This window comes from Drosophila kikkawai, chromosome 3L (genome assembly GCF_030179895.1).
Source record: "Drosophila kikkawai strain 14028-0561.14 chromosome 3L, DkikHiC1v2, whole genome shotgun sequence".
Taxonomy (NCBI): Eukaryota; Metazoa; Arthropoda; class Insecta; order Diptera; family Drosophilidae; genus Drosophila; species Drosophila kikkawai.
This window is the reverse complement of record NC_091730.1, coordinates 23,144,396-23,169,980: the sequence shown is the minus strand read 5'-3', so window position 1 is coordinate 23,169,980 and position 25,585 is coordinate 23,144,396. Positions and strand designations below refer to the sequence as shown.

The following is a 25,585-nucleotide window of genomic DNA, read 5'->3' as shown; positions in this document are numbered from 1 at the left end:
GGAATATTAGGGGTGAGGGAAATACTGTTATTCTTGTGTGGTGTGGTTCGAATATTAGATGAGGTTCGAATATCAGGTGTGGATTTTTTAGGGTGAGAGCTAAATTTTCATCAGGTCACACTGGCGCGGAACATGTGCTCGAGCGAAAACAAAAAATATAACGCAAATTAATAGGATATTTCGTCGGTTAAAACACCTGCAAGCATGGCCGATCACGCTTTTCACCGGCCCGGGCCGCTGAAGCAAACAAACAAGGCCCACAAAACAGGGCGTCACCGCTCCAAGGGAGCCATTGATAATGCCATGAAGGGTAAGATATTCTTGGAGATTTCCAAGACAAGAATCTTTTTTAACTCCGTTCATCCTCCGCTTCCAGGCAAGGTGGGACTCCAGGCGGTGTCTCACAAGCACAAGCAGCAACAGCGCAAGGAGCAGCGCCGCAACCAGATGAACCAGCTGCGCAGGAACAAGCGGGAGGAGGTTCTGGAGCAGAAGAGGAAGCTCGGTGGCCAGAACACGGCTCCCTTCCTCGTCTGCCTGCTGCCCATGCACGAACAGATCGACCCCAAGTCAGCGCTGGCCATCCTCGAGAGCTGCGACAGCGAACTGGTGGTGGAGAACTCTCCGAGCGGCATCGTTTACATGAATCTTCCCCGGTTCAAGCAGCGCTTCGCCTTCGTTACGCCACCTGCGGGTCGGGGCAACGAGCTGATTGCCCTGGACTACCTCAAGGTGTGTGATACCACCCTGCTCCTGACCTCTGCCGCCTTTGGCGAGGACGAGGTCTTTGATCGCTGGGGCCAGCGCATCTTCAACATGATGTCTGCGCAGGGAATTCCCACGCCTGTGGTGGCACTTATGGATCTGGAGTCTATCAACCCCAAGCGTAGACCCGCAGCCAAGCAGGCGGCGCAGAAGTTCATCTCCAAGCTGCTGCCCGAGGAGAAGGTGATGCAGCTCGACACGGCCACCGAGGGTCTGACGGTGATGCGTCGCATTGGCGGGCAGAAGAAGCGCATTCTGCACAACGTGGCCAACCGGCCGCATCTCTTTGGCGACGTCGTTGAGTTCAAGGCAAACTCTGACCCCAGCGAGGATCTCGGAACCCTGGAGGTCACGGGATTCCTTCGCGGACAATCCCTAAATGTGAACGGCTTGGTGCACATTCCCGGCCTGGGTGACTTCCAGCTGGGTCAGGTGGTGGCGCCGCCAGATCCATACAAACTGGACAAATCTCGCGACGGCGAGAATGCAGAGGTGCGGCTCTTGGATCGCAGCGACCCCCTGAAGCGCACCTCGCTGCAGAGCGAGAACATACCCGACCCCATGGACGCGGAGCAGACGTGGCCCACGGAGGAGGAGATCGCTGCCTCGCAGCAGGAAACCAAGAAGATGAAGCTGGTGAAGCGTGTGCCCAAGGGCTACAGCGAGTATCAGGCGGCCTGGATACCCGATGTCGAGGAGGTGGAAGATCCGGACAGCAAGGGGGACGATGACATGAGCGAGGACTCGGATGACGACGACGAAGGCGACGAAGATGACGAGGACTTCATGTCCTGCGACAACAAATCCTTCGAGGACGAGTACGAGAAGCGGGATTCCGATACTGAGGAGTACCTGGACAGTGTGTCCGTCGCATCGGAGGCGGCCATCAACGACGAAAAGTACGACAACCAGATGGACTTCCAGGAGGAGCGGGAGACACTGCAGAAGCTGCAGCAGGCGCGAACAGATCAGCTGTGGCCGGATGAGATCGACACTCCCCTGGACGTGCCCGCCCATGAGAGGTTCCAGAAGTACCGCGGCCTGGAGTCGTTCAGGACGTCGCCTTGGGATGCCAAGGAGAATCTGCCCGCCGATTATGCGCGCATCTATCAGTTCCAGAACTTTGACCGCACCAAGCGGAGGATTCTGGCCGAGGCCAAGGAGTTCGAGGGTGTGCTGGTAAGGCTAAACCGGCTTCTCTGCCCCCCACTTTCTCGCTATATTGTTATATATCTCCTTTTTAGCCCGGCTTTTATGTCACGCTCCATGTGATTAATGTGCCGGAGAGCCGATGGAACGCCTTTAGGTCCGCCCAACTCACGGACAACATCATTGTGTACGGAATGCTGCCGCATGAGCACCAGATGTGCATAATGAACGTCGTCCTGCAGCGAATGCCGGACTCCGAGGTGCCTCTGAAGTCCAAGGAGCAGCTAATTATCCAGTGCGGCTATCGTCGCTTCGTGGTGAACCCCATCTACAGCCAGCACACCAACGGAGACAAGCACAAGGTGAGCATATTGACTCTTCATGTTGATCAGTGTTAATGGAAATCTCCCGGCCAGTTCGAACGCTACTTCCGCCCGTACGAGACGGTTTGCGCCACGTTCTACGCCCCCATTCAGTTCCCTCCGGCGGCTGTGCTTGCCTTCAAGGTTAATCCCGACTCCACGCTGGCTCTGGTGGCCCGCGGACGGCTGCTTTCCTGCAATCCCGATCGCATTGTTCTCAAGCGCGTGGTCCTCAGCGGCCACCCCATGCGCATCAATCGCAAGTCGGCGACGATCAGGTACATGTTCTTCTACAAGGAGGACGTGGAGTACTTCAGGCCGGTGAAGCTAAGGACAAAGTGCGGACGGCTGGGACACATCAAGGAGTCGCTCGGCACCCACGGCCACATGAAGTGCTACTTCGACGGCCAGCTGCGGTCCTACGACACGGCCTTCATGTACCTGTACAAGCGAGTCTTCCCCAAGTGGACGTACGAGGAGTGCCTGGTGCGAACCGCAGAGCACGAGCGCCAGCATGCGGCGGCGAACAGGAGAAGTGAGGATCAGCAGGTGGCCATGGACATGTAGCTCGTATGGGAGTAATGTATAATAGGAATAATAGAATTATATTCACAAACAATTGTCTTAACTTACTGCAGAGGCAATACAATATACATACATAAAACGTGGATACGATTAAAAGCCAGCCGCATTGCACAAGGATCCAGGATCAAGGTCGGGCTCTCATATATGGCTAATACAGATTTGTGGCTAGGAGGGGGGTAGGGGAATCGGGGACTGCGGGTGTTCAGTAGTTGGTGGACAAGCACTTGCGCCGCTTCTTCTGCAGCTGCTCGATCTGCTCGCTGATCTGGGTGGGCGCCTGGAAGCCTCGGACGATGCTGTTCACATTCAGGACCGTGGCAATGAACTGGCTGATGGATATGTGCCAGGACTCGGAGATGTTTGTGCTGCTGCTGCTGCTGCTCTCGGTCCTGGCCTTTCCGCCAGCCGCCTGACGCAGCTCCTCCTCGAGGGCCACAAAGAGACGGGTGGTGCTGCTGGGCTCCGCTGCGGGTGTGGTGGGATTACCATTGCTATCCGGCTGCTGTGGAAATGCAAATGTGATTGGCTACTTCGTTTCTAGTCGAGTCTTCTAGTCTAACTCTTACCTCGTCTCCACTGCCCCCCATATTCAGTTGGGTGAAGCTCTCCAGGCTGGGCTCCTTCTTGATGTTGCTGTTTCCCAGCTCCAGGAGGTTCTCGTCTAGAAACAAAGCACAATTTAGAAGCTTCCCAGCTGTGAAACGGTCTGCACTTACAGGCTCTTTGCATCTCCTCGTCCTGCACCAGACCCATGATTTCTATGATGCTGCGCCACAGCAGCTGGAAATTCTCCTTACGCATGTGCGGAATGCTGTGCTGCGAGCCGGACGCCCCCTCATCGGGCTGGTCGAGCAGGTAGCCGAGGCTGCCCAGACTGCGCGAGTCCGTGGCATTCGAGTCGGCGCGCTCCAGTCGCGTGGCAGCGACCAGGTCGCTGATCTGTGAGAAATTCGATATAGTCTCGACATTCAAGAGCAGTGGATCGGCGGCGGCCGCAGCCGAGGCTGCACCGGCTGCCGCATCCGCTCCCGCTCCCGGCGGCGTCATGCGGGCCGCTCCCAGATCTGAAATATCCGAAAATGTGTCAATCGATTCGTAACGTCCCTGCTGGCGAAGCCCTCGCAGGGGCCCCTCATCGTCCCGCCCAGCATCTGTTGATGTTGCAGTACCCTGGAGTGCCGCCGGCAGGTCCACGTAGAATGTCGAGTTGCGCTGCAGCAACGAGGAGGCGTTTGAGTTCAGCGAGAGATTGGGCGTGGTGCGCGACAAGTCCATGAACGTATTGCCCGAGATTCCAGCCAGATTATGCAGGTGCTGTGTGGCACTGACCAGGGCAAAGTCGTCGGCGTCAAAGTTGTGATCCGAGGGCGAGGGCAAGGCCTCCATCGACTCCGAGGCGTCGTTACTGCAGAACAGGGATCAATAAAGATGGATAGTAACTAAGATCTTCGACTTACTCAAAGAAATCTTCCGCCTCAAAGGCCTCCTCGGCATCGTCTTTGGTGCGCGGACGTGGCCGTCGCGACCGTTCAATCTCTGCCTTGGAAAGCAATGGCGGCAAATGCAGGACAAAGAGCAGCTTCAGCTTCTCCATGCTCTTGGCGGAGCAGACCAGGCCCAGGGCGTTGATGAGCTGACCAATGTCAAGGTTACCAGTGCCCTTCTTATCCGTGAGCTGATTTGAAAAATGAAATTAATAATTAAGTTATTGGCAAGCTGTGCTTGGTGGGCATCTCTAGGATAAGGCTCACCCTGAAAAGCTTTTCGCCAATGTCCACACTGACGCACTTGCGCCAGGGTGTGAGCTCCGTGAAAAGCGTGTGGAACACCTCAAAGTTGACGCAGTAAGCCTCGTATCTGCCAATAGAGGCGGCCGCATCCTGGGCCGCCCTGCTGGGCGACTGCGGCAGCAGCTGCGGCATCTCCGACAGCGGGCACTGGGCCTTCTGTTGCTGCTGCTGCAACGACTTCAGAGCGTGCTTCTCCTCCCGAATGATGGTGAGCAGCATGTGCAGCTCGCTGCGGTTGAAGTACGGGTTCTGGACGTAGGCCTTCACAATGGTTTTCTCGTTGTCAATATCGAACTGCCGCATGGTCAGCCGACGGTGCTTGTTGCGCAGTTCGTCGATGCGCTGATGAGTCAGCTCCTCGCCGAACTTGGTGTACGCCTCGTGGATGAGCGTCTGCACGGTCTGGGTCTGGGTGCGCTCCATTTTGCGCTTGTCATTGGTGGGTGGAACCTGGTACTCCGGATTGTAGATTCCCTCCAGGTAGTGCTGCAGCACCAGCATGGCCTCGCCATCGTCCTGACACCGCAGCAGTTTGTCCCGGTTCCACTCGATGATCTGGAGGGAGATCATGAAGATGATCTTGGCGCCCTCGTAGAAGAAGCAGTCGAGAATGTGCAGCGAGCTCTCGTAGCTGATCACGCTCATGAAGATGGTGAGGAACCAGGAAATGGAGATCATCTTGATCACGCCCAGCTTCTCCAGGTGGCCGTGCAGGTCGGGCAGGTGGGTCTCCACCAGCTCGTTGAGTACGCCCTGGTCAATCTGGGCACCCACCACCTTGTCCTTGTAGTAGTCCGGCAACAGATTCTCGCACAGGCTGGCCAGCATCCAGAAGGCGTTCTCCTCGTCGCAGAAGAGCAGGAACACCGACGACACAATGTTCATGGCCTGACAGTAGCCCACCTGGGGATTTCTCAGAGCGTAGGCCTGCAGGACTCGTCGGAGGGCGCCGATGCCGTCTGTGCTTTGGAATGCCGGATGCTCGGGCAGCGAGCGCGGCAGGTCGCGATCGATCTCGTCGTGGGCAAAGCAGTTCTTGATGCAGGCCGCCTTCTCCACAAGATCCTCGTAGAGACCCGGATTCATTTCCTTGTCATGAATGGCGCCCGAGAAGATCAGCCAGATCTCCTGGCGCAGCTGGTCGGGAATGCCCTCCACAATCAGGTTGATCACATCCGTGGTGCGGAACATGCCGATGCCGCGTCCAAAGTCCCGGAAGTGCGCCTCCCAGCGCACCATCTTCTCCTCCTGCTTGCGCACGATGTCCGCGCTGAACTGCGTCTTGAAGGTGTTCATCAGGGCCGTCTGCTTGCTCCACGAAATGTCGTACTTGGCGCGCTCCCGACTCACAGGACTGTGTGGAAATGTTCATTAATTTCATGGACACCAAGGTACCTGTGCTTGAAACTTACATGTGAATGCGGGCCAGCAGATCTGTGATCTTGGAGATCAGCACATCCCTGTCCACGATCTGGGCAAACATGAAAGGCACGTTCTCCGATGTAATGATAACAATTTGATTGTCGAACCTTTGCTGGCCGTCGTCCTTCTTCTCCACGCTCTGCAACAAAACATAAAGTTGTAAAAGAAGGTCGAGGATGGCGATTCAAAAACCCACCTTAATGGTCTTCATGGGAATAACCACACTGACCAAATCCTTGACGTCGCTGCGAAAGCAGAAGAAGTTCGGGGACAGGTAGATGTAGCCGGCATTGAATCGCTTCGAGTAGGGCGTCCAGATATTCGCCTTGATCTTTCCATCGATTATCTCCGACTGCGGCAGCCGGAAGTGGATGCGGAACTCCTCGGACTTCTGGCGAGCCGTCAAGTCCCGCAGCAGCACGGGCTTCTTGGACACCTTGTTACCCAGCCGGGCAAAGTTGGAGGGATCGTGGTCGACGACAGGGCTGTCAGGGTCATGGATCAACTGCTTTATGGCCATTTTGTTGAGCTGCTCGATCAGGAGATGCGCCTCCCTGGCATTGAAGAGCATTGTAAAGTTGTAGGTCATGTTGTTGGTGGTCTTCAGATAAATGGTGTTGGCATTGCGGCTGATGTCCTCGAGCTCAGCGCAGCGTATGATGCGCTTTATCTCCTGCCCCAGCATGTACGAGTAGAAGCAGACGTGGTTCATCGAAATGTACAGCTGTCCCTGACGCGGGATCTTGTTCTTCACATAGCTGTAGGATAATTGCAATTGTTAGAAACTCTTTCTACGGGCACAAGTTGGCTTAGCCGTTCTTACGTGGCCGAGTAGGAGTTAACCAGCTGCTCCTCCTCCGGCATTTTAAAAATCTGCCTGAACTGGGAGGTCATCACCTTGACGTCGGCGGATTCACCGGTGCTATCTTGGTTGTTCTGCGTGTAGAGCGATTGGATTTTGCATATGGTGAAGTTGGTCACCTCGTCCTCGTTTTCCATTTCGTCCAGCACTTTGAACAGATTGGCCTGCAGCCATTCCCAGTCCTTGACTATCTCATCCTGGGTGATGCCAATGGCGATTTCTAGGGTGTATAAGGGATTTAAAATATTTATTCTGGATTCGCTGTCTCCTTCTCTCCACTGCAAACTTTTGACAAAAATTATAATACCCTACAAGGGTATAAAATGTTCTGATCAATAGCACTTTTCCACAGCTTGTTTCCCCACAAGTACTTATTGCTAGAGTATTTCTAGGTTATGTTCCCCAATCCCGGCTTCGCCTCCCTTATTGTTCCCTCAATTAAATCACAAAAGAAACCAGCCAGACCCCTGCTTAGTAATCTGAAGCGCTGTGAGTTTACGTAAGCGATGCAGAGATGAAAGAAATATTGACGAACTCCCATGAAAACTCAGAGCAACCCACTCGCGATGATTCACGGCCACAGAGATTGCTGGCCAAAGACCCGCCCAGCCTGCCGCCCCTCCAAATGAAACCGATAAGCCGCACAATGGGGGTTCGAACCTACCGTAAGACACCTCCGACGAGGGCGTCTGATGGAGGATGCGGTACGGCGGCGGCTTGGTGTTCATCATACTGTCGTAGGTGCCCACCAGAATGGACCCGAAGCCGCGTGACTCGCCGTGGCTGCGCCGCTTCTGCAGGACAAAGTATCGCGAGTGCATCTCGGCAATCCTGCGAAGAGAAGAGCAAGGGATCGGGTTGGGATTGGGAGCGGATCCACGTTGCATGGCAATTCTTTTGGGGCGGTGCATGTGCGCACGCGAGTGTGTGTGTGTGTGTGTGTGCTAGTGTGGGGGACTTTTTCTACGCAGCAGGAAACAGTTGAAAGTCAATTTTCAAGCTGCTCCCGCAGCAGCAGCAGCAGCAGCTGTGTTTTTATTTGTTCTTGAGTCGTGAACTCTGCCTCAATTAGTTATCAACAATAGAGAACCAAACCGAGCACAACTACGCTGTTCATGCGTGGCCCCCTTGCGCGATCCGCAGCTCCTGGTGTGAAGTGCAGTTCGCGATTATCTCTGTCCGTGAGACACCTTCCATGAACACAGAACAATGCATATACACATGCCAGCACACACACACACACGCACCCGTGCCTGCACTTGCGGGCAGGTTTTCGGCCTCCAGAAGTTTGTGCCCTGCTTTGGGCCAATCACTCACCAGAATGCCGAGGGCAGGAGCAGTTCCTTCGGCTGAATCCACATCCTAGTCGGGTCGTCGGTAGCAAAAAGATAACAAAATGTATCTTTGTTTTAGAGCTGGTTCTTGGCAATTCCAAGAATTGATTTTCCAGCCGGCCGTCGGAAAAACACCTGCCAATGGCCGAAAGTACGCGTATCTGGTCGTCGGCTAGATTTGCTTTCGAGCATTGCCCTGAACAGCAATAAATCGTAAAAACCGTGTTTTGCTTTTCGCAATTGTTGTCTTTGGGGCAGTCTTTGTTGTTGGTCTGCGCGGTGTGCCCGCCTGCCTTTCCGGTCAGAATGGCGAAACGCATTCACATTGCCTGACACCCCGGTATCTGGTCACACTTAATCGGCCCCAATGGGGGGACTTCCCCGTAACTTGCATATTTTTCGGCTCAGGTAGCGACAGGTGGTCTGATTACACCAGCAGGAACAAAATGAATAAAACAGGGCTTTAAGCCGTGACAGCGTTTTCCGCGTTACCTCCATCCGACATTTCCGAGCCACTGACAAGTGCATTTTAACAATTACCATGCTTTACTAATTAAATTAAGATTTATTTACTTCTTATACATTGGTAATGTATCTTTTTATACAGAAATACGGATGACAGAGCAGATAAGATGGAACTAAAGTTGAAAATAAAAATGTTTTCAAATGCCTCTCGAACGCTTAGGGCGTACCACATACTTATTCCTTCTAGCTTTTCACGCTTCAGAGCTTCATTAGCTTCTTAGCTTTCTGCTGCATTGGCGCGTCCTTTAGCCAGGTGCACTGCAGAATGTAGTCGATTGATGGACGTTTTTTTGGATCCACATTGAAGATTTCGGTAATCAGAAGCTTCGCGGCCTGCGAGACATTCTTCCATTGCGGTGCATTAAAGGCGAACTTTCCACTTAATATGGAATCGCCCAAGGTAAGGCCTTCGTTGGAAGAGAAAGGCCACGTTCCGCTCAGGCAGCAGAAGAGTAACACTCCCAAGCTCCAGATATCCGCTTTCGGTGTGCAAACCAGTTGGGCGACAACAGGAGGTTCGTCTGGAAGGTTTATCTGCATAAACGTACTCAGACCAAAGTCGCAGACCTTCAGCAGGGTCTCCTCGTCATTGGTCGCCAGCAAGACATTTTCCAGCTTAAGGTCGCGGTGGATTATGCCGCAGTCATGAATATACTTAACGGCATGACAGATTTGGTAAAAGTACAGCTTAGCTATCTCCTCGCTGAGATAGTCCTTGATTTGGATCCGTTTGCAGAGATCACCGCCCGCCACAACCTCCAGCAGCATATAAATGGCCTCCGGTCTGTCATGGACATCGTGCAAACGAACTACACACGGATGCGATAGAATTCTCATGATCTCGACCTCCTTTAGCACTGGGTCTATGGAGCGTGCAGTCGCCGACACCCTTTTTTTCACAATCTTCATAGCGAACTGCTGGCCAGTGCTAGTATCACTGACAAGGCGCACCAGTCCACAGGCCCCGGAACCGAGTTTGCGAATTTCATTATATCGTTTAGTTAACTCCACCGGAAGTCTGAGATCCACGAACACCAGCAAGTTGTCTGTGTTTTGGGAAAAGGAAATAGCGTCGCCATCTTTCAACACGTGCTCCTTGTTGCGGCCAATTTTTTCGTTATTCACAAAGGTGCCGTTCTGTGAGACATCCTGTATGTAAATAGGGCAGGACGGATCGCTGTTGGCTCGTTTGATAATAAAGTGGACTTTGGAAATGACTTTCAGGATGCGCTCGGGCAGCTCCCTAAGGGTGAGGACCAAAGAACTCTCCCAGGCACGTCCTACGGAGAACTCCTCGTTGATTAGGTCTAAAATAAAACGTAAAAGAAAATCAACTAGTATTAGTTTGGGGCTGGGACTAAACACTGTATCTAAAAGGACAAATTTACGATATTTCAAGCTCTTACCCAGAGCTTCAAAAGAGGTTATGTTTTTGCAGCACAATCTGGCCCAGGCAATTTTCTGCCGGCATGCTTGATTTTTGGTTTCCATGCTGGATATTCTGTACTTCAGCGAATATTCCCCAAAAACGTTGCTTGTTATTGGAGCCACCAATACACCTACGCACAGTTTCTGTTTTACTATGCAATATTTTTCCACGAATTAAAAATAATTGAACTTTATTCGCGCAAAAAGCTGAAGAGCAATCGATATACTATCGATTATTTTCATATTTTCCAAAATCGATTTAATAATCGAGTAATTGGTTTTTAATTATACGATACATCGATATAAACAATCGAAATCGAGGTAATTAAACAAATTTTAAACGTATGTAAACTCGAACAAACTAAAGTACAAAGTCCTTAATTTATTATTTTTAATTATAATTTGTGCTCGTTTAGGAATCCTGAAAATAGATCATTTTGGATTCAATGGCTGACCTAGTAAAAATTTAATGTCATGATAGTAAATTTACACCGCACCGCCACCCGTTCAGCAGCGAAACGAGGCACAAATTCGCCTTTTTATAAGGTTTGTTTTTTTTTTTTTTAATTTTGGTTTTTATTTAAGTTTTGCTGCTTACAACGTATTCTCTATCTTCATATTATTTAACATAATCTTAAACAGAGGTGTCGAATATAAATTTAATTTTAAATTGTTACAGTCGTCGGGTGGGCAGCTCCCGAATAGTTATCCTCCGCAGGCGTCGTCTCGTCAGGTTCATGGTCAGTGCTCTGTTTTATAAGGTAACAAAGTGAACTTTTTATACCCTTGCAGGGTATTATAATTTCAGTCAGAAGTTTGCAACGCAGGGAAGGAGACATTTCCGACCCTATAAAGTATATATCGACGCATTTCCGCGAAAGTATCTTAGGTCGAAAAATCCAATTTTACAGGAGAAGCTTTTTTCTGATTTAGGAAGCACTATAGAAAAGACAAAATTGAAACTTAATTTTTATCGGAACTATAGGGCTTTCAGTTATAATATTTCACAGGGTGGTGAGACATTAGGTGCCTAACAATTTTGCATTAAAATCTCAATTTCGAAAAAAAGCGACATACGATATTTTCGCGGAAATGCGTCGATATATTCTTGATCAGCATCAACAGCCGAGTCGATCAAGCCATGTCCGTCCGTCCGTCCGTCTGTCTGTTTCTACGCAAACTAGTCCCTCAGTTTTAAAGTTATCTGAATGAAACTTTGCATATAGTCTTCTATATACTCTCACTGCTATATATGTCGCAACGGGCCGGATCGGACGACTATATCATATAGCTCCCATACAAATGATCGATAAATTTTTAGAAAAAAAATTATAACTTCGATGTTTTTCAACATTTTTGCACCATTTTTTAGATATGGCCTTTTTATAATATTTCAATCGGAACGAATATATCATATAGCTGCCATAGGAACGATCGGGAAATTAATAGAAAAAACATTATAACTTCGTTGTTTTTCAACCTATTTTTTATCTACTCTGAGATATAAGCTTATTTTATTAGTTCAGAATTTTGGTATACATTTTATGAAAATCGGACAACTATATCATATAGCTGCCATATAAACCGATCGGTAGATGTAGAGAAAATGTAAAACTGGGAATGTAAAACTGTAACTGTCAAACTCTAAACAATAAGTATAGGTAAAATTTAATGAAATAATATCTGCAAGGGTATACAAACTTCGGCGTGTCGAAGTTAGCTTCCTTTCTTGTTTTGATTACAAATTTGGAATCCTGGTATCTGTCAGATTTCTATGGTCGCGGCTTCTGGGCACACTAACACGCCGGAACTCTAATAAGCGCACTGTCTGGCAACGCTGGTCGCGTATGCACGAAAAGTCTGGTAACTCTGTCGCCATAAACATCCGCTGGCCAACGTTGCCACCTCGCTCAGCTAAAGCCAAAACAAAAGGGCGCGATAGTTTTGAATTTCAAATATTGACGTTTATTCAGGTTTTAAATGAAATTTACAAAAGTTTACGGTTTTTGCGGCCGTTACACTCAATTACTCATAGTATTATTGCGTCGCGCGCTCTCTCTCTCTGGCTCAATAAACTTGCTGGACTCGCTTGTTCTTGTTACATAATTATTTATTGGTTTTTAGGCATCTAAAAGTAGTACATTTATTTTTAGTGCAATTCTTGCTGATTTCTCGCATTGGTTATCTCCGAATAGATTTACAATGATGATTTCCCCCCGCACATTGCTGCTGTTGTTGTTTTTGTTTGCGGTATACATAAGTTACAATTTAATATGCTGCGCTTTACGTTTAACTTAAATATTATTAATCACATGCAATAGTTAAATAATAATAGTACAAATAATAATTATACATAGTTCGCCACCCGCGTGCACACACACCTGCCCAGCTACGATCCGGTCCGATCGGCCCAATAAGTATAGCGATATATACAGGAAAGTGTGCGGCGGTCGTTGGCGTCTCCTTTGTTAATTTGCTACTAACTAAATTTGCTGTTCTCGGTCAACTGCTTGCTTTTTACACTTTTTTACGGGCTAATCGTTACAGTTTACGCACTAGCATATAATTACGATTTAATTAGTTAATTCATTTATGTATATATGTATATATATAGATTTCATTCTTATCGCCGTATCAATGCATATTTCATATTCATTTGTGTATAAACTATATATTTGTTTGTGTTTTAGAGTGTCGCCAGCGCTGCTCTCTGGATTTGATTAAGCAGCGCTCTGCCCACTGTAAAGTATCCGTTAGATTGCAACAATAGTTTCGATTTCGAATTGCAGATTGCGAATTGCGAAATTGTGCGCTGAACTCCCGCAGTTTTTCTTGTAAATTTTCGCATGCAAACTCGTTGAACTTCCATAAACTCTAATTAGCTGAATGCATTGAATGACATTACCTCCAGGTCTTCTCTCTTTGTTCATATATATAATTTAAATAATGCTACATATAATATACGTATATATCAATAGATTTCATCGTCTTCCGTTTCCGTTTCTGTTTCTGTTTCTGTTTTGCGTATAAAGCTGTAAGTCTTCTAGTTTTTCCATAAAGTGCGTTTCCTCAACTAAATTCCATTCGTATGCATTTCGTTTCGATTTCCCAATGGATCGTTCGTTCGCTCAGTTCGTATAGTTTTAACATCCACTGATCTATAGCTAACAGATCTACATATCCGTTGTACGTATTATTCGTATAATATTGGTGATTGGATCGCGTCGAGAGAACCGTTGAATCCATTGAATGTGGTGCCATAGCTTCTAACTTTCTGTTTACCCAGAGCTTACTCGCCTAATTACTCGAACACCGAAAAGGAACAACTTGCTTTGAACATTGAGCTTTACGTACGGTACTGTTATATATATTAACATTTATCTGAACAAACTGCTCGCACACTCTTTGCTATGCTATGGGAGGACGACGGGGTTCTGCTGAGTTTGAGCCTAACTTCGTCTAGTTGTGTATTTCGCAATTACTCTCTGGTTTTGTGTACGCAGAGCCCAACACATCTATATGGCACATAAGTCTAGTTGGACTCGGCATGGAAATTCGATGAGCTCTGAATTTGGAAAAGCTAGAAGGGAAAGTGGGTTCGCTTTCGCTTCTGGTGTGTAAGTTGTTAGTCGATTGCTAGAGATGAATGCGCTTAGGGCCTAATAAATTACTTGTAACAACTTAAGAATTACACAAATAATAATAATAATAATGATAATAGTTATTAATTAATGATTTAACTCGATTCTTGTGCATCTGCTGTTTCTCTCGAGGCTTCCGGCCTCCCCTCGCTGTCGCTATCGCATTCGCCCTCGCAGCGGGGTCCTGTGTGTGTGTTTACTACATCCCTCGACCCTGGGGGCAGCATCCTTAACTACAACTACTGAGGAGCATTGTGACTAGAGTGAGGAGCATCCACGTCGCCGTGGTGGCCGCCAGTGGGTTGGACCCACTGGCCTTGCCGTTGTCGCGTGGCTCCTGTTCGGTGATTGGCGGGCTGCCATTGAAGGTAACGTCGGGGCCTATAAAGGATGAGAAATTTAATAAGGGTTTTGTGTCAAAAGAAACCAAAGAAAAAACAAGAAAGGAAGCTAACTTCGGCACGCCGAAGTTTGTATACCCTTGCAGATATTATTTCATTAAATTTTACCTATACTTATTGTTTAGAGTTTGACAGTTACAGTTTTACATTCCCAGTTTTCCATTTTCTCTACATCTACCGATCGGTTTATATGGCAGCTATATTATATAGTTGTCCGATTTTCATAAAATTTATACCAAAATTCTGAACTAATAAAATAAGCTTATATCTCAGAGTAGATAAAAATAGGTTGAAAAACAACGAAGTTATAATGTTTTTTCTATTAATTTCCCGATCGTTCCTATGGCAGCTATATGATATAGTCGTCCGATTTTCATGAAACTTTTACAAAAATTCAGAAATAATATAAAATGACCATATCAAAAAAATTGTGCAAAAATGTTGATAAACAGCAAAGTTATAATTTTTTTTCTAAAAATTTATCGATCATTTGTTTGGGAGCTATATGATATAGTCGTCCGATCCGGCCCGTTCCGACATATATAGCAGTGAGAGTATATAGAAGACTATATGCAAAGTTTCATTCAGATAGCTTTAAAACTGAGAGACTAGTTTGCGTAGAAACGGACAGACGGACGGACAGACGGACGGACAGACGGACAGACGGACAGACGGACATGGCTAGATCGACTCGGCTGTTGATGCTGATCAAGAATATATATACTTTATAGGGTCGGAAAGGTCTCCTTCACTGCGTTGCAAACTTCTGACTGAAATTATAATACCCTGCAAGGGTATAATAACAAGATAATATAAATAATAAGATGCGTAACGCACATACTTTTCGCTCTCTCTGGCTTTAATGGAGCCTGGATTGAGCATAGAGCTGTCATGTGGCGTAGCGCATCTTATTCGATATAATGTATTTGATCTCTTTCTGATCTTTGTAGGTTTCGTAGAATAAATCTACATTTATGTTAAAAAAACCAGCTTACCGTCGCCTGAACCATCGCCGGAGCCATGGGCGCCACCGTACTCCTCCTCATCGTCGCCGATCTGGCCCTCGCCTCCCCCAGATCCCTCGTGGCCCATGTCGCTTTGAATATCGTGCGACTGTATGCTGTTTGAGGGTGTCTGCTAAATATAAAATATAATTATTAGTAATTAATACACAAATTAAATTAGAATCTGCTGAATCCTACCGCTGCTCCAATGCTCTGGCGGATCTTGATCAGCTTGTCTACCAGCTCGTTCAGCTGGCTAGCCTGGGTCATGGAGTTGAAGGGCACCTCCGGATTGTACCGCTGGGTGTCCATGCCCGGGTTGATCAGCAGCTGGTTGTACTCCCCGAAGCGATCGCCTGTCCAGCAGGAGTGATCCTCACGGGAGTGGTGCTCGTCGCAGAAGCTGTAAAGTGTACGAAGGAAGGGAATTTGGTAAGCTGGTGTTTTCTACTCATTCAAAATTTGTATTTCCCTCTGGAATTGTCAACTGAACAAAAATATACAACTACATATAAACATCCGGATCCACAAATCAAGAAATCGGAGCAAAATGTTCAAGGAGCTGGTCCTGTACATCCATAAATTGGCCCACGACTTTTGCTTGGCCCGTCCGTTATCTCCAGATACGCGGCAAGTAAGTATAGTATATATGGAACCTGACTTTCCAGGATTATTATATGATTTAATAAATTATTAAAACTACTTTCAGGGCTGCCGGTTGCCGGTGAAGAACGGATTTCTTGCCAACTTGATTTTTTTCATTGCCATCGGTACACCGCTGTATTTCTGCCTGCTGAAGGATGTGATCGATATAATCCGGAACCCCAAGAAATCCTAACTGGAATTATCATCTTAAAATGTTAATTTTTCAACACAAATCATGGGTCGGTCGGTCAGTGTAACTTAATATATAGAATAAAGCTATATAGTTCGTGTCATTGTCTGCTGGTTACTCACTTGTCCACGATGTTCGTGTAGAACTCCTTGCTCTGGTCGATGGTGGACAGGAAGCGGACCATGCCCGGATCCGGGGGCGTGGCGTACTTGATAGCGTTCTTGTGCGCCAGAGGCTTAGCATCCGGCTCTCCGGTGGCATAGGGCGTCAGACTGGGCGATCCACATGTCTTCTTCACCTGGAAATGGAGATAGAGATAGGTTACTTAGAGTGAGGGCCACTTCCAACGACTAATCACCGCCGTTCATGCAACCAGCACGTGTGTCCTCACACCTGCATGTAAATTGCAACTCTCAGGGGGCTGGAGAGGTCCCACTCCCCACTCTAATTTAGCATTTTACATTCCCAGCCACAGACAATAATTATGCGGATGCCATGTCCACGTTGAACAAGCTCTCGGAATGCCTCAGATACTTTTTCGAGGCTTCTGCTGCAGCGATCGGACTCGGACTTTGACTTGAAGGCCGGAACTGAATTCCGATTCATTAAATTCACTTAAAATGTTCATAAATTAAGTGGCAATTAAACCATTAAGCGAACGTGTCCTTGGGACGCAAGTAAATGAAATCGATCGTATCATCTGATGGTCGACAGACAAAAAAGCGAGTTCGAAAGAGATGGCTGTGAATTTCCATTAAAGATATCCTGAGAAATGGCTTTTTAGTGAACATTTTAAGTTGCTTATATAATTTAGGAGTTTGTAAAGAACCAATAATAAAGAACATATAAACAATAGCTGTCGAACTTCTGTTAATAATGGTTTCGATGGGTCCACTTACCTTTTGCTCCAACTCGGAGTCATTGTGCATGGCTGCCATTATTGCATCCGAGAGCTTCGATTGCAGCTGCTTGATGACGTTAATGATGCCGTTGTCCGAGAGAATGTGGGTGGTCACCAGGTTGTTGAGGGCATCCACGACACTCGACCAGGGACTGTCCAGCAGGCCAGCGTACTCCGCCGAGCAGCCACTGCGGAGATTAAACGAATGTTTACATAATTTTATTACTTTTTAATATTTATTTTAATATAAAATTAACAATATAAATTTTACTTTATTTAATGTTTAAAGAAAGTCTTCAACCGAAACTCACCGCATCACGTTCTTGCAGTATCCGTCGCAAAGCTTAGCCTCCGGCGGGGGGTGGTGTCCGTTGCAGTTGGGGCAGTAGTACATCTTGAGGAGGTGCAGCTTGCAGGAGTTCGTGAGCTGCTCGCCATAGAGGCCGTCTGCCTCGGAGAGGACCTCGGCCGCCTGGATCAGGGCGTTCATGAAGACGTTGGACATGTGGACGCTCTTGCCGAGGCTGGCCTGCAGCTGTTGCGGTATGTCCTTGAAGGGGCGCAGCTCGTCGTAGTTGTGCTGTAGGCAGTTGATGTAGTCCTCATGCAACTCGCCCAACTTGTCATTGTTCAGATGCACCATCTGGTGGTAGGCCACAGGGAACAGCTGGACAAAGAAGCGATGCACCGCCTCCTCCAGGTGGGTCTGGACACTGCTGACGCCCCCGATGCTACGTCTGCCCAACTGGTCGTTGCTGTTCGTGTAGTTCGAGGCGTAATTCATGTGGCTAGAGAGGGTTATTATTTAGTACATAAAAATAATTATAAAAAAATTAATAAGAGTAAAGCTTCGTGCCACTCACTTCATGATTTCAGTGTACAAATGGCCAATCATCTGGCGGACGCGGGGCACCATGCGGTAGTAGATCGTCGCGAAGACCGACTGCGTATTGTTCTCCGACTGCTGGGCCAATTCCATGACGTGACCTGCCGCAAGAAGAAGAGGGAAAAGGGTATCCATTATAGTTGGGCCAAAGGTATTGTGGTCCTATTGTTATTGTTATTCCTAGCGAAATTTAATCACTTTGCTGCCGAAGTTTTCCCCAGCCGGGACTCGCGAAACTTCTGCCCTAATGGCCTGGCTGGGATTTCCGCCCATCACGAACTGAAAAAAAAATAGTTGTTGGCTTTGCTCTCTATCTCCCTCTCTGGGTAAGCTTTTAGTTAATGAAATACAATTTAATATGGCCATGCCTGTGTTCTGACGAAGGCAAATATGAATAAATTTATGGAACAGAGTGTTTGGAATTCAACTGAGAGGAAAGTAATAATTAACAAGTATTCTGTGTACATATATTTATATATTTTGTTTGTTTTAATATTATTAATATAATAGGATTGTAATTGATTATATTTACATAGCTTGTAATTTTAGCTTTCACCTTAATCTCTTTATGATAAGATTCCATAACTGTTAGCTTTATTAATTTAATCTAAGAGGAATTTTGAATATTGTCTTATTTATATGCATATTCATATTTTCCTGTGTTCTGCTGAGTAGTAGTCTCTCGTATTTAATTACCAGCTATCAGATACTATCTATAATCCGTCACTCAATTGGCGAATCAGGCGGAGCAAGTTGATAAATTCTCTTAATATTCAGACACTAATCACACGGCTGAGCGAAAGAAAAACCTAATGTGACACAATGTTATCTGTCAAGGTGTCAGCGGCAGTTGTGCGAATTGATTTGGATACACAGATTGGCTATCGAAACACACGGCTAAAGATACAGATACAGATACAGCTACAAATACCGATGCAGATACACTCCTCTGGCAGCCTGTCATTATCGCAGATTACAAATGCCCGAGGTCGTCGGCTCTCGTTCTGTATATATCTGATATATGGAGATAGCATTGAGAAACTGTCAAATCGGCGTGTGATTTCTCACCCAGCCCCCCATGCTTTTTTTATTTGTATATTTTTGGGTCCTCTGACAAATTCTAAATTGCAATACGCTGTCTTGTATATCGCTTTCAAACGAAAGTGTCAATCTTTCTGTTAATTGGCAACAAAAGAACACACAGAACACACATTTTCAGCTTTGTTTCCCCTTTTTTTGTTTTTGGTTTTTGTTTTCTGTGGGTTCTACGCTGCGGCTCATTTTGATTTTGATGTTGATGTTGGAGCATTTCCGTTCTCAGCGTTTGAATGCGACTTTGTGTCTGTGTGCTTTTTGGGCTTGGCTTGGGCCGGGGCTAGGGAGCCACTTGGATGTGTCAGTTGCGGCTTCGGTTCGGAGTCCGCTCCATCGGCTAATGGCCTTTGATGCGTCATCTGTGGCGGGCAGAGTTTACCCTTTTTAATTAGCGAAACTAACGATTTTCGGTATCGAAAAAATAACCCTCAGAGTGTCCCTCGGCTCGTTAGTTTTTGAAATCAACAAAGGGTTTAACATCTGTCAATTATAGTTTGCAATAAATTTTCTCAGGGAAAATAACATAAAATTACCAGCGCAAATGACTTTCTAATGATATGCTTTGCAAGTGTGATAATTCTCGGGTAAGAACTCTTTTTAATGCTATGCCCGCGTTTTAATAGAGGGTCTAATAATGGCTCGGCTGTGGCTGACAATTGCGCAGGATGCGATAAATCGATAAACAAAGCCCGCCAATTGATTTAACGCGTTCACAACTCAAACCCAACAGATACAGATACAAATACCGAGATACGGATACAGGGTCGGGAAGTTCGGGGAGCTCACACATCCTGTCGCTAAACTCATTGACGTGGCATAGTTTAAATGGAGCCGTCGACTGGCGGAAACATTTAATTATTGACACGCCGCGTCGAACGTGTTGATGCGCGGATATATATTCGTTCTCACACAGAGATGTGTGAGCTGTGTGTCGCATATATATAGGCGACATCGGGATCCCTGCTCGATTGGCTCATTAAATCGGCGGGGCGACTGGCACAAAGTGAACCATTAAAGGGGGAAAGGAGATGTAGATGGAGCCTGAGCTGAGGAAGTGCGGATGCTGCTGGCAATTAGATGGCTGACATGCCTTGAATAGCTTCTATTGATGGAAAGTATTTCCTTCAGGAAAGCTGAGAGTCTCTCCAAAACAAAGAAAATATTAAGCATATATATTCTCTAATTTTCAATAGAGTTTACTTAAATGATATTCTTATAAACATTTGAAGTATTTTCAAAGTAAAAGTCCAGTAACCTTTCAAAGGATGCATTGCCATCTGATTTCCATCTGTATATAAACCCAACCCAGTCTATGCCTTGTTGGCGGGATATTTGGATGCTGTAGTGGCACTTCCTTCGCTTCACTGCCTAATTGCAATTTTAATGAACCATCTCTCTAACTCTCTATCTTTGTCTGTCTATCTCTATCTCCGAGCGTTTGTCAATTGGGAATTGCTGAAAGCAGCCAACGCTGCGTATACTTGATATGTATTATTGCAGTTGCCTTTGTTGGCTTAATATGCTCAATTAAGTTGGGGCACACACACACACACAAGACCGAATGGACAGAGCCGCCTCAGGTGGGTTACATTTGTATCTTTGTATCTCATAAATTGTTAACTCAGCACTTCACCTGCGGGCACTCACACACACACAGACAGGCATTTACTGTTGTGCAACTAATTGCAATTTCGGTCTCTGTCCGGCTCCATCTAGCCATCTGTGTCCGTCCAGCCTGACAATTAACCAAGGGCATTTTTATTGCGGCTGCCAGGGATATAGCATATACATAGTGTATATCTATGTCTGCTCGGAAGGCAATCAAATATAAAGCAGGGCAAATGGCATTCCCAATGAAACATGAAAATTTCATTAAGCTGGGGGAGAGTTTTTTAAAGAGGAGGAAAGGCGGACTGTCACACATGGTAAATCGCCCTAATGGGCAAACACAGACAATAAAATTGAATTAGACAACCAAGTGCGGCCAGTGTAGAGTTGGCCAAGGAGTGGGTTCGAGTCCCAGGGCTGGCCAAAAGCCGAAAACCTACAACGAAGCCCACGACCAGACAGTAAAAATATATTCATACAGCTGGAGTGTTTGCTCTTGCACAGGGGAAATTTCTGGGGACACATCAAGATGATGTATCTAAGATTTGCAATTAAATTTTAATCTAAATATAACATTTGGTTACAAGGAAATGTATGCAATGAGATAGCTGTCTCTAAGTAATTAATTGCATTTTATGATATTTATTCCCATTCATAACTATGAAAGGACCTTTTCTTCCTGTGCATTTCTTGGCTATTCGCATAGAGCAAATATCGGCAAAGGCTTCGACTTCATTGCTTCATTAGAAGTCGGCGGAAGGCAAGATTAGCATGCCAAGTTCGAGTTTCAGGCTGCCACCGACCGGTTTGGGTATCGGTTTTGGATTCGGATTCGGTTTCGGCTTTGGATTCGGATTCGTGGCCCGGGGACAGGCCCCGAAAGCCCCGACTGAGGCAGATGGGACCGCGGTCCAGGGGCTGTGTTGTTGTTTCCCACGGCATCGGCAGAAATATGCAGCGCACACACAGACCAAACACACACCAAGCACACACAGCCCACAGGTTTAGTTTTATTTTGCCCGCTTTTTTCCTGCCGCTTTTGTATTTTTATATATTCTCCTTAGGACTCCTCCTTTGCTCCTCCGGGCCCATAGTGTTTGCCTGTATTTCGTATTTGTGGCCTGCGTTCCTGTGCGGATATTACAATTTTAGTATCTGCCGCATTTTTTATTTGCATTTTATATGCATGTATTTCCCCGCCAAACCATCCCCATCCGTTGCCTTATGAATGCCACGGCAACTTTGTTAGTGCTCTTCATTCTTGCTCCTCTTTTTTATGTTTCCTTTTTTTGCTGCTCGGCGGGCTTAGCTTTTTAGCCGCGTTTAGTTTTGTCTTGAACTGTGGCAAGTTTTTTTTCTGGCCCTGAAGACGGTTTCGTCTTGGCCTTCCTCGTCGTCTGTCCGTCTGGCGGAAGCAGCTCTTTGGATTTGCGACCAGAGACCAGAGACTGGTGACTGGGAGGAAGTGGATGCCTATGGCAATGGAATGGGCACAGTGGTTCTAATTTAAAATGTATTTCGAAATTCCATTGTTAAGGTTACTGTTTTAATAATTAATAAATAAATATCCCTAATTCTGCCTAGTAAATAACTTCTTAGCAAGCATTTTCTGTTCTATAAGTTCTAGTAGAAGCTGGCAAGCTCTTCAAGCCATCTGGTGACCCCATCCCACTGTGCGTGGCAGGCAGCTTAAGTGCATGTATTGTAACTAGCTATCTGCAGGCGTGCCAACTTGGCACGCCCCTTTGGCGGAGTACCCGGCAATCCAGCATCCAGTATCCAGCTATCCAAGTCGCCACTCCAACAGCTGTGAGCCTGCGGCAAGCTGCTCTTGGCAGGCGAACTCATCTCAGCCTAACCCAGCCCATAGTCCCACCTCAACCCATTCCATTCCATTCGATCCGATCCAGAGGGCCTCGTCTTCGGGCCCCTACACAATGTCAAAGTAATTGGATGACTTTTCATTGTTGGACCCGAGAGGAGGCAGAGAAGCGGAGCAGAGTGGAGTTCATGGAGCTAAGCACAGGTCGACCTTTTTGGTACCGACATATTGAAATGCTTCAGAGCATATGTCGTCTGCATCAATTGGAAGTTATTTGACCTGGACCAGGTCTCCTTCAGCCCCCGTTCCCCCATACAGCGCGAGCGGTTTCATGTTGCCTTTTGCCGTTTTTGGTGGCGCGTTAATTACAAGCGCGAGCTTTCAGCGTTTAATTTGCCAAGCAACTAATTATGGTAATTATATATGCACACATATGGAGCTCTGTATCGGAGCGGATCGCAAGTGGCAGACAAAATGGCAGCGCTTTTGTGTGTTTTTTTTAAGGCGCTGCTAATTAATGGGACGAGTGGAAATTTAAGTTCGCCTCTAAACAGCTCCATTAGTGATTCGCTATTTGTTTTGTCAAATAAAAGCAAACAATTATAAGCCAACTAGACTTTGACTGCCAACTGGTTTCGGTTGGGGGCGTCTCCATCTGCAGGTGTTCGACGGTTTTGAACTTCGGTTTCCTGTCGATTTCATTGAGAAATCGAAGCTGGAGTCTGAAGGTCGCGGCTATATTCGTGATATAGAAAAAAAAAAGAATGTCGGAGATGTGAACGAGTTTTGGGATGAGAACGAAGCACTTGAAAGCAAAGGTTATTTGAGAGAAGAATACGTTTAAGCTTTGTCTTTCAAAAAAATATTGTTAAAATTTAAGCTGGGCAAGAAATTAAATTAAAGTCTATTGTAATAAATATTTACGTTCTTACTAAGTTTAATCCAAGAAAAAGAGACTTATATTTCGGATATATATTTTGCTCTGCGTGGGCTTTTAGGACCTCCCTTGCTCTGCGTGTTCCCGATAAGTTTTACAAAAATCTCTGGCTTAACTAGGGGATTGCCACCACGCCTCAATCATACTAAAACCTAATGACAACGGCCACATGCGATGCTGCTGCAAACTGCAATGCAACTGCAACTGCATCTGCAACAACATCGGGCTGCAAACACTTGCCAGCAACAACAACACGATGTCTGGCACTCTGTGACAAGGCAAACAAAAGCCAGCTAACAAGCGATGGCGGCCAAAAACCACTTTTGGCCGTAAAGACAAGAAGGCAGCCGGGCCCAAGCACAAGATATGGCCGAAAAGACTTAAGCCTGGCCCAGTTGGAGTCAGCGAGGGGCCAGGGGAATGGGATTCGGAGGAAAGCAGCAAGTTGCAACTTATGAAAGTGCACGCAGTGCAGCTGCTGTGGCAGCCGCAAAAAAAAATAAAGATATAATTTCTGCAGTTTTCCCGCATTTTCTGTTTGTTTTATTTTTAGTTTCGCCTTGTCCAAAGGGGCAAAAGTTGTGCCGGCAGAGCAGTAAGTCAGCATTTGGAACTTTTATGCAGGCGCACGCCCATGCCCTCACAAAAAAGGGGTAGAGCTTCAAGAGGATATGAAGATTCACAAGGGGTAAGGATGTAAAAGGGGACAGGTGGCAGGAGATGGCGGCAGCCAAACGCATTAAGCGCGTGAGCAACACAACAAGACGACAATGGGAATTTACATAGCAAGAAAATTAAAATAAAAAATAGCATCTACGGCAAATTATATAGAATTTACAAGAGTAAAATTAAGTATTTTTTTAGACTGGAACATATGGACATCATTTACTTTCAATATAAAAGTAAAGATCAATTAAAGTGATTGAAAATATTGAAAGGAACTTAATTTTATTTAATATTTCTCAATCAACGCTAGTGTATAGGTTCTTTACTTCTTCAATCTTAGTTCTTTTAATCTTAATGATATTTTTCTCAGTGCATAAACGATAACGAAGGCAGCAGCCACTCTGATGATGACGATGACGATGGTGGCGACGTGGTAAGTAAGTGCAATGGAAACGCACTGCGTTGGTGGAGCGGGTTCGAGTGCTGGAAGCCGGGGGATTGGGGATCGGAGAGAGCTCTGAGGATTGGGGTTATTTTTGGGGGGAGGTAGGGAACGGGCCCATATAATTCGTAAGCTGCGAAACGTGTTTAAACACGCAAATACTTGCTTAAAAATAATACGCCAAACAAAAAGCAGCACCGGCAGCAGCAGCAGCACAAAAGCGATGGCGGACACAATGCGGGGCGGAAACGGAAGCAAGGACAGGGGTGTGGCTCACCGGGGGGAATGGGCAACTTCGAACAGGAAGGAAGCCCCGGCTTGTATTGCATATGCCACAAGCTGTTGTAGTTGGCAAGTTTATGGCACAAAATAGAAATATGCATTTATTTCGCATACCATAATATTTTATGCGTTATTTCGCTAGAAAAAGTACAGGGGAGGGCGAGAGAGAGAGCAGTTACACCAGCGATTGCCAAGAAATGCATAAACTTTTATAGTTGCTCATTTTTCGGTGGAGGTTCTTTGCATCACGCATACGCCGGGTATGCTCTCCCGAAAGTAAATCAATTTTTATGGCCACTCTGCTGCAACTAAGGGTACGCGTGCCATCGCACAGACTGAACGATAAGTACGCTGTTTGGGCCAGAAGTTTTTTGGCCAACAAGAAACCCGTTATCGCAGTCAGACAACTGAACAGTTCCCCCGATATTACTACTATATCAGCATCAGTTTCTACATACTGAGGAATTAATTAGCAAACTGCTTCATAAATCTTACGGAACATTAACTGCACCTCACTTTATGCATTTTATTTGTTTTTCGTTTTGAGAAATTTAACAAATTGCTCTCGCAATTGCTTTTCAATTATTATCATTTGTTATATTGCCCGATAGTGAAGCTAAATGACTCTGCTGCCTGCATTTCAATATATTTAAAGCCCAGTTCTGTTTATTTAATAAAACGTGGGACTTTTTCAGTGTTTGGCTTGTGTGACATCATCATGCATTGTATTCTTCCACGCAAATTGAATGCTAATCAGTTGGAGAATACCCTGCAATATGCAGTGTAAATCGAATTAAAGAATATTAAAATGTATATAATTTTTAAGAATATATTTTTAAGTAT

The 25,585-nt window shown here is 46.3% G+C and overlaps 5 protein-coding genes across 8 annotated transcripts in view; 2 read left to right on the top strand and 3 right to left on the bottom strand.

Annotated features, from left to right (window-relative positions):
* Nucleotides 1-104: 104 nt before the first annotated feature.
* On the top strand, nucleotides 105-2,944 carry Tsr1 (Tsr1 ribosome assembly factor). Its single transcript, XM_017170885.3, has 4 exons — nucleotides 105-310; nucleotides 377-1,944; nucleotides 2,010-2,276; nucleotides 2,331-2,944. The coding sequence occupies exons 1-4, from the start codon at nucleotides 205-207 to the stop codon at nucleotides 2,841-2,843; spliced, it is 2,454 nt and encodes an 817-aa protein (XP_017026374.1). The 5' UTR covers nucleotides 105-204; the 3' UTR covers nucleotides 2,844-2,944.
* Tbc1d8-9 (TBC1 domain family member 8/9) lies at nucleotides 2,856-8,551 on the bottom strand. Of its 3 annotated transcripts, XM_017170884.2 has the most exons (11): nucleotides 8,253-8,551; nucleotides 7,600-7,766; nucleotides 6,897-7,155; nucleotides 6,270-6,831; nucleotides 6,064-6,212; nucleotides 4,613-6,005; nucleotides 4,319-4,536; nucleotides 4,031-4,266; nucleotides 3,578-3,925; nucleotides 3,428-3,522; nucleotides 2,856-3,363 (listed from the first exon to the last, which is right to left on the bottom strand). In XM_017170884.2, the coding sequence occupies exons 1-11, from the start codon at nucleotides 8,294-8,296 to the stop codon at nucleotides 3,064-3,066; spliced, it is 3,771 nt and encodes a 1,256-aa protein (XP_017026373.1). In that variant the 5' UTR covers nucleotides 8,297-8,551; the 3' UTR covers nucleotides 2,856-3,063. The 3 variants fall into 3 exon arrangements, with proteins under 3 accessions (XP_017026373.1, XP_017026372.1, XP_070142241.1); XM_017170883.2 differs by having other exon boundaries at nucleotides 3,578-4,266; XM_070286140.1 differs by having other exon boundaries at nucleotides 2,856-3,360; nucleotides 3,578-4,266.
* Nucleotides 8,552-8,854: 303 nt separating this feature from the next.
* Nucleotides 8,855-10,409, bottom strand: LOC108077492 (ovarian-specific serine/threonine-protein kinase Lok-like). The gene is made up of 2 exons (XM_017170816.3): nucleotides 10,201-10,409; nucleotides 8,855-10,101 (listed from the first exon to the last, which is right to left on the bottom strand). Exons 1-2 carry the CDS (start codon nucleotides 10,283-10,285, stop codon nucleotides 8,993-8,995), a joined length of 1,194 nt encoding a protein of 397 aa, XP_017026305.1. The 5' UTR covers nucleotides 10,286-10,409; the 3' UTR covers nucleotides 8,855-8,992.
* A 3,144-nt stretch (nucleotides 10,410-13,553) lies between these two features.
* Nucleotides 13,554-25,585, bottom strand: part of dally (division abnormally delayed protein) — a 67,407-nt gene continuing 55,375 nt past the window's right edge. Inside the window, exons 3-9 of one of the 2 annotated variants that reach the window (XM_041775434.2) lie at nucleotides 17,868-17,991; nucleotides 17,316-17,792; nucleotides 17,003-17,192; nucleotides 16,226-16,401; nucleotides 15,467-15,671; nucleotides 15,260-15,401; nucleotides 13,554-14,244 (exon numbers count right to left, since the gene is read on the bottom strand). In XM_041775434.2, coding sequence (XP_041631368.1) covers nucleotides 14,093-14,244; nucleotides 15,260-15,401; nucleotides 15,467-15,671; nucleotides 16,226-16,401; nucleotides 17,003-17,192; nucleotides 17,316-17,792; nucleotides 17,868-17,991 — 1,466 coding nt within the window. In that variant the 3' untranslated portion in view covers nucleotides 13,554-14,092. The remainder of the gene's footprint in view (nucleotides 14,245-15,259; nucleotides 15,402-15,466; nucleotides 15,672-16,225; nucleotides 16,402-17,002; nucleotides 17,193-17,315; nucleotides 17,793-17,867; nucleotides 17,992-25,585) is intronic. The other variant, XM_017170832.3, reaches the window with a different exon arrangement.
* LOC108077504 (uncharacterized) lies at nucleotides 15,721-16,206 on the top strand. Its single transcript, XM_017170833.3, has 2 exons — nucleotides 15,721-15,902; nucleotides 15,978-16,206. The coding sequence occupies exons 1-2, from the start codon at nucleotides 15,819-15,821 to the stop codon at nucleotides 16,104-16,106; spliced, it is 213 nt and encodes a 70-aa protein (XP_017026322.1). The 5' UTR covers nucleotides 15,721-15,818; the 3' UTR covers nucleotides 16,107-16,206.

Excerpts from the sequence above, each read along its gene's own strand:
- Tsr1 (XM_017170885.3), top strand. The coding sequence starts at position 205 with ATGGCCGATCACGCTTTTCACCGGCCCGGGCCGCTGAAGCAAACAAAC. Across the intron at positions 311-376 it reads CATTGATAATGCCATGAAGG|GCAAGGTGGGACTCCAGGCG; the intron begins GTAAGATATTCT and ends CTCCGCTTCCAG. Across the intron at positions 1,945-2,009 it reads AGGAGTTCGAGGGTGTGCTG|CCCGGCTTTTATGTCACGCT; the intron begins GTAAGGCTAAAC and ends TCTCCTTTTTAG.
- Tbc1d8-9 (XM_017170883.2), bottom strand. The coding sequence starts at position 8,296 with ATGTGGATTCAGCCGAAGGAACTGCTCCTGCCCTCGGCATTCTG. Across the intron at positions 4,537-4,612 it reads TTGGCGAAAAGCTTTTCAGG|CTCACGGATAAGAAGGGCAC; the intron begins GTGAGCCTTATC and ends TTTTCAAATCAG. Across the intron at positions 3,364-3,427 it reads TGGGGGGCAGTGGAGACGAG|CAGCCGGATAGCAATGGTAA; the intron begins GTAAGAGTTAGA and ends GCATTTCCACAG.
- LOC108077504 (XM_017170833.3), top strand. The coding sequence starts at position 15,819 with ATGTTCAAGGAGCTGGTCCTGTACATCCATAAATTGGCCCACGACTTT. Across the intron at positions 15,903-15,977 it reads TATCTCCAGATACGCGGCAA|GGCTGCCGGTTGCCGGTGAA; the intron begins GTAAGTATAGTA and ends AACTACTTTCAG.
- LOC108077492 (XM_017170816.3), bottom strand. The coding sequence starts at position 10,285 with ATGGAAACCAAAAATCAAGCATGCCGGCAGAAAATTGCCTGGGCCAGA. Across the intron at positions 10,102-10,200 it reads AACCTCTTTTGAAGCTCTGG|ACCTAATCAACGAGGAGTTC; the intron begins GTAAGAGCTTGA and ends GTTTTATTTTAG.